Genomic DNA, 11,738 nt, shown 5'->3' with positions numbered 1-11,738 from the left:
CCTGTGGGCTGAAGGACTCTTGCCCAGATATTTCAGTCCAAATAGTGTTTAATCATTAGGGTGGAGACTTCTTTATCGGTGAACTTCTCTTCAAGATAGGGTAATAGAAACCAAATGTCTTTGATGTCAACAGAGGTGATGTATGCAACACAAGCCATGGTGAAAGGGAAGAAGCTGCCATCTGCCCTCTGAACGCGAAGGGACAGAAGGCCCAAATAAATAGAAAACTTATGTTCTTCTTAATCTTTTTTAAAGCATACTGTGCCTGTGCTTTCTGTTTGAACACTGTGTTGTTGGTTTTTTAAGTTGAATTCTCCCCCTTTGCAGAGGATTTAAAGTCTGCCATGAACACCAGCGGGGCTGTCCCACAAACTGGAGGGGTGGGGATGAAGCGGTTGATGTGGCTCTCAGGCCTGCTGTGGGGGTGATTATGGCAACATAAATGCTCTCTATAGAAACAGTTGCTGAGGTTTTGCAGACTTTGAGGGCCCAGCATCGCAGGGTTATGAGGAGGCACTATGTGACCCCATTAGGGTGTATTTAGAAAGATTTAGTAAGTATACAAGATGCAAAATCTACTCACTTTTAAATAATTGTTCTACTAGATGTCTTCTTGGATGGACAAGAAGCCTCACAGACTATCTGCAGGGATACCATCCCTGTATGACAACACAGAGAAAATCAAAAACATTTGATTAAAAAAAAAAAAAAAGTGCCATTATCACATTTGATGTCTAGAGCTGCCCATGATGATCCAGCTAATGCCTGGCATGGTCCTGCTGATCACCTGCCGCAGTGCTGGGCTCCTGCTCTCTCTTGCCTTCTTCTCACACAGAGGTGTGATTTGGCTATGCATTTGTAATTGAAGTGGGTTACACAAAAGGCTGGTCGCTTCATTCACTAAACCTGGAAAAATGTTTTGAGTTCCTTAATATACGAGAAATACTGAATAAAAGTAAATTAGTGACAGCTGCAATACAAAGTGTCTTTTGGTGGGGTAAGAAGGAGCATTAAAGGCTCCAAGAGGCTGACTTTTGTGGTCATCTTTTTCCAGAAGGTGTGTGTAAGGCCATATCCAAAATAGGGAGAGTGAAAATAAATAAAGAATATTCACACCTTCGGTGAGTATCCTTTACCCTTCAGGTACAGAGCTCACGTAACAGAACAGAAAAAAACTATTCCCATCAAATATTTGCATAGCAGTCAGGTAAAAATTATATACCATGTGCCTATGAATGGACACACTCTTTTGTGAAGCAGTTACTTTCGTAAGTAATCAGTTAGTAATTGCCACAATTAAAAATATTTTTTCCTTTCTGTGAATCCCAAAATAGTTTTTGAATATTGACTATACACACACTTGAGTTCAGGACACAGGTGTTTGTTTTAATTAAGCCACCCAAAGTTTAGTATGTGCATGTGTACCTGAATGAAAAAGTTTGTAAAAGCTTTAAAAAAACCCACACCTCTTTGCAAAACTACACTGACACAGAAACTTATAAATAAAGGCTAGGATTTATCCAGAAAATATCTTTTCTTTTTGACATTTTAAAATCTACACCCTGAAAAATGATATGAGTCTTGGCATGGAGAGAAATTTATAACAAAAAAAAAATCTGCCAGGATTCTAATGACCAGAATCTGAAATTCATGCTGAGGGTGTAACTCTTGACTCTTTCCTGACAAATCTTTGTTTTAATCTCAGTTCACCAAAAACATTTGCAACAGGAACACTTGTTTTGGTTATTTAGATTTACATACATTTTCAGTGCCCAGAAAGAGATTACATTTTGCCGTCATTATTCAAGAAAAAAATCATGCTAATGCCAGAGGGAATTTTGCTTAGAGATTTGGCCATAATATCTAATTCAAATATTTGAAGCACGTTTATTTACTTGTGAAATAGACATTATTTAATTTTGCTTATTCAGCAAACTATTTAGGCTGGAGTTTGACTTTTAAACAGAGGCTTCCAGTCCACAGGTTCCCACGACATTAAACCAAAGTGAGCCTGGCCTGCCATGTACTGTTACAATGTCAGATGCTGAGAGCCTTTCCTCGGGCGGCTGGGATGCACAGAAGTTAGGTGCAAAATACCAAGTGACTTAAAAGGGCCGGGCTCCAGGCATGCTGGAGTCAGCGGAGCACTCACCCACAGTTTTCCTTGTTTAACTGATAGAGCTATCTCCAGCGGCAGCCAGAAGCCAGACATAATTTTCAAGACTTAATGTGTTTCCATTTTATCTTGATGATCAGTAGCTGGCTACAGGCCACAGACAAGGGGGGGGGGGGGGGGGCTAGACAAGATGACCCTGTTTACTTTCTCAATGTACTACAAACAGTTGGTATGTACTTGCTGTTTACTTGTAGCCCAAACAGCTGCTGCCCTGCCTCCTTATGAAACAGTCCTGAGTCTACTTGTACCCCCTTTTGTGAACAGAGGTTTGGAAATGATTCAGAGTGTTCTCTGCTTACCCTTGCTTTTTATTTCATTTGGAGCTGCTTGTGATGGACAGCGCATGAGAAGGGACTCAGATACGATCGAAATTTGATAAAGGGAAAGCCAGCATCACGCCAGTCGCTGAAAGACTGCAAAAACTGATCAAGTCTGAAAGAAACGGGAGCTTTTCTGCAGAACAGGAATTGTGCTGAAATACGTGAGACTCCATGTGTTAAATTGGTCCTTCTTCCACAAAATTAAATCAGATCAAAACTAAGTTGAAACCCAGTAAAATGGGCCTAAAACTAAAAGGAAAAATAGACAGTATTAGCCAAACCAGCAAACCAATACAAAAAAACCCGCCACCAAACTCACCAAAAAAACCCCAAAACAAAACAAGCCACAAAACAACACCTAAGTTTTTTACCTGGAGGGAAACAGAGAACAGTGGCTATTACTACTGTTTCTCTGTCAAAGGTGCTCATCTGGTACATGATCAATAATGTAAACCCCTACATTCAGACAGACTGTGTTTTGCTCCCACCTGAAAGTCATCATTTGGAAATTGCTTACCCCGGGGAGCAAAACCAACTGCTGAGCCTGCCCCACTGCTTATGATTGAAAAGCAAAATTCCACTTAACGATAATCGCGTTGGCGCTTCTCTCCTCTTTTCAGCCACCCTGAAAGCAAACAGCTTCACACAGCGTTTAACCAATACGGTGTTCACTGTAAAGGCCTTGCTGCGCAGCACACAGGATAGGGCCTGACTGCAGTTTCATGAGTGTGCCCCTAGTAACTCAGTATGGGATTTCAGGTTTTCCCCTAAAATCACATTACATGATTTGTCCTGCTCTGGAGTGGCGAAAATGTTGCTGAGCAGGAGACCCGAAAGCTGAATGCGTCAATGAACATTGCGATGGCAAAGCTCAGAGCTGTGTGCCTGCTTTGGCTGCTAGCTGATTAGCGAGTCATCTCATCTTCCTATGCCTTTTCCATCCCGATTTACTTTGGCCTACTTAGGAAATGCTATTTACCCCATTTTTGTATAGTATTCAGCACCCTTGTGCCTTTAGGCGATACTGTTGGAATCTCTGTGGGTATTTACATGCCTTTTCTTCACTCTTGTAGCATCTGAATGCTGCATATTTGAATGCATTTAACTTCCAGCATCCCCAGCACTGTTAAGCAGGACAGTCTATGTGTGGAGTCAACACAGTGGGGTTAAAGCTTCAGCAGGAGGCTTGTGTCAGAGCCAGAAAATAAGTCTGGGTCCCCCAAAGCATTGACTTTCACTGTTAAAATAAGCTTTCCTCCCAGATAATCAATTGACAGTAATAAGGACAAAGCTCAGTGTGCCAGAGCAGCCAGCCTTTAACAGTTTGCATTACAGATTTATAAGGAAATACAGTATTTCTGACCTTGAAAAATTAAAGCCATGCTAAAGCCATTGTGACAAATACATTAACAAGGGCTTTTCAAAACCACCTATGACTCTTCCTCCCTTGTTTTACAGATACCTTATGTGGCCTAATTGATTTTTTCCTAAGCAAAGGTAATGCTATGTAGTAAATCCTGCCCCACAGAGTAAGGATGTTGGTCCAGCAAAGCTGACATCAGAGGATTGCCTCTCCGCAGCCTCCTTTTGCGACTTGGGGTGGACAGTTACAAGTTTTGATCCTTGTCTCAGAGCCTTGCATCTCTGCCATTAGACTCCAGATAAAAAGGACTCCAGCCAAATATTACAGCAAATGTTTAGATTAAAACCAAAAATCCCTACATCCACTAGTTTGCTCTCAACCCCCTACGTTCTTTGAAGAAAAATTCAGTCCCATTTCTTAGTGGGGTCTGATGGGTGGCACCTGGTTAATCTCTGTCTGCCTCCCTGGTAACAGTCAAAGCGGTCAACACAGACGTGGGCAGGGAGTGAGCCTCCAGCTGCTGTTCCTGTTATCAGGGTCCATCAGCAGGTAACCGTCCAGGAATGATAAATGCGACCCTTTGCTAAGGGAATAACCACGCAGCTTTCTTCAGAAGTCTCAAAGAACATTAGCTGGACTCCAGATTTCAAGGCAGAAGTTTCTCTGAATCTTCAGGTCTTGTATTTTATGCTGCTCTCTCAAATTATATGCAGAAACTGTAATTCTTATGATAGCTTGGTAAACTAATAATTTTTTTTTTTTCATTTTAGGCAGTCTTTATTCAAGCAACCTGTACACACATATATCACTATGATTAGAAATTGCGTGCCCCCACCAGCTTTTCTGCAATTTGAATGTTTAGCTGGTGTGGCAACAGTAAATCACAGTTCACTGTGTACCCAAAAGCAAGCTGTGTTTTCTTCCACGCTATGTCAAGGAGCAGCTGAGCATTTGCAGAAATGGAGGATCTATGGCAGAGCAACGTGGGTGCTGCAGCTCACGCGTCTGCCAAGGAGCCAACATGTGACTGACCTGAAGCACTCTCCAAGCAATGGCCATCTAATTTGCATGTTCATTTTTAATAACTGTTCTGCAAGACTCCTGCTAAAAATGATAAATTGTAATGACTTGCTGTCAAACCAAGTTTCAAGGTAGCATCTGCTCATAGAGAATACTAAAATAATTAAGCCTAAACAGAAGCACAGCCAAATTGCCTTGCTTAAAAGCGGTTTGTGAGCATAGCAAAAATAAGTATCAAATTGGTAAATTCCTTAGTAAATGATGACACTAAAAACAGCACAGGGTAAGGAATTTGACCCAGCTGACATCTTGAACCCAGTGACTGTCAGAAGAGAGAGGAATCAGAAGTTCCCATAAATGACGCTCTTTCCTGACAGAAGACAGCTAACAAAAATGACTGAATTACGGGTAACGCTCTGGCTGCAGATCCCGCCTTAAACCCAACGCAGTCACAGGTGTTCAGCAAAGGCGTCTGTGCATATTTTGCTCTCAGAGCTGGTGGCAATTCTCCAGCCCTCAGGTGAGCTTCGTCATTCCTGACAAGCGCGTAAGGACTTGCTGTTCCCTGTGTGAATGGCTACTTTGGTCAGAACAGGAAGAAAACAAGGAGAAACGGGAGCGAAGCAGATTGCTTGCCATTCTTCTGACGGCAAGACCACGGAGTTTCTTCCACACCCTGGAATGCTCCAGGCTCCCCGCCGAAGCACGGTGCCAGACGTGGCGCAGCGGGAGCACGCCGCTCCTTCCTGGCCCGCTGAGGCCTCCACCACCTCCAGAGGTGCCGCTGTACCCACATGGAGAAAAACTCTTCTCTTCAGCATTATAGAACGATGGCCCAGTGAAAGGCAGCTGGCCAAAAGCAAAGCACCAAAATATAGCTGGCCTCCTCTGAGATACAGCTGAGGCTGAAAGAAACTCTAAGGTGGTGGTGGTGGCTCATAAATGACCTACCCCCTGCAAAGCCCCGGCAGACACAGAGATACACAATTATTGATTTCTAAGACAGTTCCTATGGACACTAAGTTTGTTAGGAGAGGTATTAGCTCTCATTAGAGCATCTTCACCTCACAGTCTCGTTATGCCTGTCTCAACAGGCGTATGCAACTCAACAGCCCCTCGCTGTCTGCAGTAACAGGGTCGACTCCAGTTTTAGGATCAATCACGTTTTCTTCTGTGTTGTGAGACAGTCACAGAGAAAAGCATCTAAATAATCAAGAGACCAAATACTCTTTCTTAATATATATTTTATATTGCTTAGAAACGTGCATGTAATGGCATGCCCCACATGCAATGGCAGGGCTTCCTTCACCGCAGACCTTGCCACCTACTTTCAGAGAGCAATCAGATGAGGGAAGTATTACAGAAAAATGCTGTAAGGGCCAGAGGGGAATTTGATAAATTTCATAAAATTACAGCGTGACTTGGTAAAGCTGTTAGCAACATGGACGGATGCAGGAACCGGCTGAATAAGGGAGACGTTCATATACGGAGCCCAGTTTCACTCCAGCTGCTGAATGCCGGAGGGACGCTCAGGCAAGGGGCATCACGGCGCCTGCAAGACCTCTGGAGCCTGCGTGAGCTGTGCTCCATGCAGATCTAGCAAGAACGGGACTGATACTGAGTTTTAGTAAGGGTCCTCAGCTTCCTATGGAATACATGGAGCACCTGACAAAGGAATGCTACTGTCAGGCCTAAGTCAGTCCGGTTAGGTATTCAGTTCCTCTGCTTCAGAGTGAGATAACGGATACAGAGAAACCGTATTTACTGGAAAAGCCACAGAGCTGGCAACAAAACATAAGAAGAAAATCTGACAATTCCTTTAAATACATCTTTAGTTCCTGGAACCTTGCATGCTGTCATTTTTTTCTGACTTAAACAGATACTGTAAATTCCCCAGTAGCTTAAAGAAGACAGCTAAGGAAGAATCAGCAGGGGGTTGTCATTTGTTTCAAAGATGCTAGGATTAATAATCTAACATTTAGGTATAAACATGTAAATGATATGTAGCACATTGTCTAAATGTGCGTCATCGAGGTATAAGCACAAAGAGCTGCTGTTTCTGAAAACTGTATTTCAATCAAGCATCAGTAATACTAGATGATACGCTATCATGAATGTACTTATTTTAGCCGAATAATCAGACCAGATATTTTACAGTATTTCCACCTATGTATTAATATCTAAACATTTCTGCTAATAAAACATGTAATAAGAAATGCAAATAAAAATTAACACCCGTAACCAATCGTAAAAATCTTTTTGTCAAGTTAAAAATTTCCACAAAATGTTTTGTTTAGAACTTCAACTCTTTTAACTAAGAATCTGACTTTTCTATTTATAATAGGTAAGATACACATTACTCCAGACCCTCTGTCATCTTAACTGATTCCCCAGCTTCTCTGTAGCAAAGAGCTGCTTATCAGTATTATACTAAAACCAGTAATGAAGTACTCGGTAATTTTGTGAACTTTTAACTTAAGAAATTTAATACTATTTTTGTGCTACAAACAGAAAAAGTATGCATCTGGTATCATTTGCTTTCATGCAGCTTAATGTAATTACAATTTATTAATAAATAAGGGAAACACTACATTATCTGAGCAATTTTAAATGTAGCCAGGTTTGTTTGAAATAATAATAATGTTTCTCCATATGTGTAACTGCCTTTTCACTCTGTATAAATACTGGCAGCTGCAACAGTCCTGCAATGTTAGATCCACCACTGAACTTATATAAATGAAAAATGCGAGTTCTGTAACCATCTGATAGGCACATACTCCAATCAGTGAAACAATACTGTATTTTCAGGTGTCTGTTAAAATTAACAGAAGTTGGCACCTTTAGCATGGGACAGGATAGGGATCCAAATTTCCAGACAAAATCCTTGGTTAATAGCAGGAGGCTGTCTCTTTTACAGCACTTGACCAAAGAAAGTACCTCTTCTACATTGTAAAACAGTGGAAGAGACATGGGCAATTAGCACAAGCAAAACATTTTCACTTGATAAGTCAATCTGGGCTGTTTTTTCTGCCCACATCAGCAGTGTCTGAAAACAAAGGAGACACAGCAGCCCCAGGAGACAGCTTGTCTGCCCCACCGTTTTTCTGGGGGATCTCTTAATTTGTTTTAGCAAGCACATAGCAAACCTTCTAGGTGTCAAAATTTAATATGCCACATAGAACGAATGCTGCAGCGACTGACGCTGTGGGATAATGAAAGGCTATACCAAATAAAAGTGTCTTTAGGGAACACACTTCTATACTTTGTCTCCACCCCCCTGGTTATCACAGCAATCCCTTGAATAGGCAATAAGACCTGTCTTGTCTCGAGTGATTTGATAAACAGTTGATAAACAACAGTTCGTTAAGGTCTTGGCATATAAACCACAAGGTTTTCAGTGTGCCCTGCACTTGGGGGGTTTGACATCTCCCTGCTCAGCAGCTGAGGAGTCACTGGAAGATGTTCTCGACTGCAAAAATACTTGTTTTTGCTGTGAGCAGTTTCCTAAGAGTGGCAACAGGCTTTGACATTGGATTATCCACAAAATGTGTAGTGATACCCAAGGAGATGGACATGTGCCACAAGATTGGATACTCTGAAATGAGGCTTCCCAACCTGATGGGACACACAAGCATGGCAGAGGTTATCCTAAAGTCCACCACCTGGCAACACCTTGTGCACACGGACTGTCACCCTCACGTGAGGACATTCCTGTGCTCCCTGTTTGCACCCATCTGTTTAGATACGTAAGTACAACACCACAAAACTCCAGCCTTTATTTGCCCGATCAGGGATCAAATGAAATGCATGTTTATCATAATCTAAAGGTGATCTTCACTTTTTCTGAAATAATTGTTACCTTTTTTGTACTCACCGGAAAGAAAAGCACTGAAAACTTTACTACTACAACTTTACTTGTATAATTAAATGATGCTATAAATACCAGTGACAATGGTGTACTGTGCACAGAAATCACTGTTGCGATAGTTTCTGTTATCACTGAGGGAGTTTAACTGATTCAGCCTGGTGTTTCCTCTGGCGACAGGTTTATCCATCCTTGTAGGAGTATGTGTGTTGCTGTCCGTGACAGCTGCACCCCTGTGCTTGCCTGCCGCGGACACCCCTGGCCTGACAATCTGGACTGCAATCGATTCCCTGCGGACGAGGACATGTGCCTGGCATCTCTTTCAAAGGAATATAAATACTTGCACAAAGGTAGCTGGAAGATGGCAGAGGGGAGGGTGGCGGTACTCTGTGTTCCTGGGAATCAAGGAGGTGCAAGGAACACCATTCCCAGACAGTCTATGATTTTGTAAATGGAGTCATGTCTATCTGTATTGCCTCACCCTGTTCATGCACATGGCAGGGGGAAGTGTTAGTATTTGCAGTGTAAGCTGCAGCAGACCTCAGATGGTGTAAATCAGCGTGGTTTCAAAAAAATAAAGCATAGATCATCTACGCCTAGATAGTGGAGGAAGGCAATTATCACCTTGCACAGCTATGGGCAGTATCATACCTATGACAGGCACACTGTGGTTTATTTTGAGGTCTCTTTATAGACTTATCAATGGCCCTTATCACAGATAAATTTATATATACAATGAACTCTCTGATCAGCTTAGAAAAGTTGGGATGACTTATTATCTGATTTTCCTTATGGAAACCTGATTTATCGCGACATTAACGTTCAAATCTTCAAATGCACTCATGTTTATTAATTTCTGCAGAAAACAGTAGGCATCAGTTGCTGCTAGCACACCCAAATTCTTATATTCACAATCCCAGTGGAGCTGCGCCTAGACTTATTGATAGAATCAGCCACCTAACCTCTTTTCCACCCACTGTAGCTGTACTAAAAATAATACCGTATTTGTTACTATATTTGATGCTGATAATTGAGCTTGTCAGTCTGAACAAGGACTGACTGCACATGGAAAATAAAACTCCTTTTCATCCCTAGCTGTGTTTTCAAAGGAGCGTGTAGACTTTTTACATTATCACTGACCAATTGTGTGTTTTCTGTGTAATCCCTGTGGTTAAACAGTGAGCTCTCAGCTTTGACAGCAGGAAATTAAGGTAAAATATTCTAAAAGATAATTATGAGACTTTGTAATTTCTTACCAGTCCTACCAAAGCCTACCTGTCAGACCTGCCCAGCAGTGGAGGAATTCTTTACGCACAAAAGAGTTCTCGAAGTTTTCTGTGACAGTAACTTTGGTAAGTCCTTGTTAATACAGCTGCTATTAAAGAGACTAACAACTCTCCTTCTAAAATGCTTTAAAATTAGGATTACAATAGGTGACAGTTTCTTCTGGGATTTCAAAGGATTAAGAGTTTGGCTGCTGATTTAACTAGGTTGTTTTTCAGAATATATTATTTCTAATCAAAATATAAAGAGGATTTATTTTGCATGAAGGATTTATTAATGATCTAGTTTACAAACAAAAAGCTCTTCTGTTCTTGTCTAGCTGGCTACATAGTAGTACAACATGATTTATGGAAAATATTTCTGGCAAAAGCAGCCAAATAAGCAAGTTTGCCTTTTATTAGTGATTAAATCCAAAGTAAAGCTTTGGTGTTTGACCGGTGAACGGCATGTCTTTGTTACTTGTGTGCATGAGTTTTTCATGGTATTTAGCTTGCTGAAAAGAAGACTCAGAAAATCATATCAGTAAAAGAAATTCTTACCTCATGTCATGTTATTGGAATGACATGCAATACTTTTGAGTTTGCCCTAGAAACTTCTGCAAAGCCCTTTGATGTCAGTGCAGAGACTCAGCAACTTTGGCTGACTTTAGATCAAGCAGTACAGAGAAGTTTCACACTAGAAAGTGTTGGTGGAGTCAAGTGGGCTAGGTAGATGCCTATAATGAAAAGGGAGTATCTGAAAGGGTGGTATCAGCAAGCATGACCAGCTATTTTTGCTGCAGGGTTCCTAACGTGGACAAAGTGAATTTCAGAATTGCCTGGGCAATCTGGGCAGCCTCATGGTACCAGAACACCTCCAACAGTTTATGATATCTAATTATCCAAAAAGTCTGACATACGTGGTGATGGTAAAAATACAGTACTCTTTCTTGTGAAAGTGTTTTTTTCCTAGTCGCCTAATTCCATGAAAAAAATTATTGACTATATAACCTTTATTTTTTAAAAATATCTTAAAATCTATACTGCTGCTGGAGAAGGCCTCACCATACTCTTATCAGCATAAATTATGGCAGTATTTTTAAGGAATCATCTTGCTTTCATTGGTAGTGTTTCTTTCTGCATTTGAGTAAATGGAGTAACTTGCGTATTTCCTTTTCTTTTCCTTAGCAGTGAAAGTAAAGCTGTCCAAGAAGAGAACAGTATTTGGTGACCAAGAGTACAACATTGAATGCCAAGTGGAATTCATTACCCAGGGCTCACTCTTGCCTTATGAAACTCAGAGCATGATACAACAGTGGCTGCTTATCAATGAAAACTGTACACAGAGGATGACTCCGACCCATCATCCCATGGTGTATCTCCTTGTGGGGAATATTGAAGAGGGCATCATTTTAGTAAACCAGGTTTATCGTTGGCAGAGAAGGGACTCCCAGCTGACTTTGGCCACTCAGAAGTGGAGATACCATAAATGCTTCTAAATATTTATCATATTATTTGTAAATAGAAATGTATTATAAGCGGAATGTAAAGTTTTAATTTCCTTTTAAATTATATTATAAATTGAACTTAAACCTCAGTGTTATCAGGCCTCCTTCCTGTAGTGTTACAGCTATCCACATCATTTGAACTTGACCAACAATATATAAATGTTTGAGTTATTGCAAAAAAAAAAAATGTAATATGTGCAAAAAATGGCATAAAAGCATTTTAA

The 11,738-nt window shown here is 41.0% G+C and overlaps 1 protein-coding gene across 1 annotated transcript; it reads left to right on the top strand.

Annotated features, from left to right (window-relative positions):
* Positions 1-3,199: 3,199 nt before the first annotated feature.
* On the top strand, positions 3,200-11,592 carry LOC130150823 (secreted frizzled-related protein 2-like). The gene is made up of 4 exons (XM_056342099.1): positions 3,200-8,625; positions 8,925-9,094; positions 10,004-10,096; positions 11,195-11,592. The coding sequence occupies exons 1-4, from the start codon at positions 8,339-8,341 to the stop codon at positions 11,503-11,505; spliced, it is 861 nt and encodes a 286-aa protein (XP_056198074.1). The 5' UTR covers positions 3,200-8,338; the 3' UTR covers positions 11,506-11,592.
* The last annotated feature ends 146 nt before the right edge of the window (positions 11,593-11,738 follow it).

This window comes from Falco biarmicus, chromosome 5 (genome assembly GCF_023638135.1).
Source record: "Falco biarmicus isolate bFalBia1 chromosome 5, bFalBia1.pri, whole genome shotgun sequence".
Lineage (NCBI taxonomy): Eukaryota > Metazoa > Chordata > Aves > Falconiformes > Falconidae > Falco > Falco biarmicus.
This window is presented reverse-complemented; position numbering and strand designations above follow the sequence as displayed.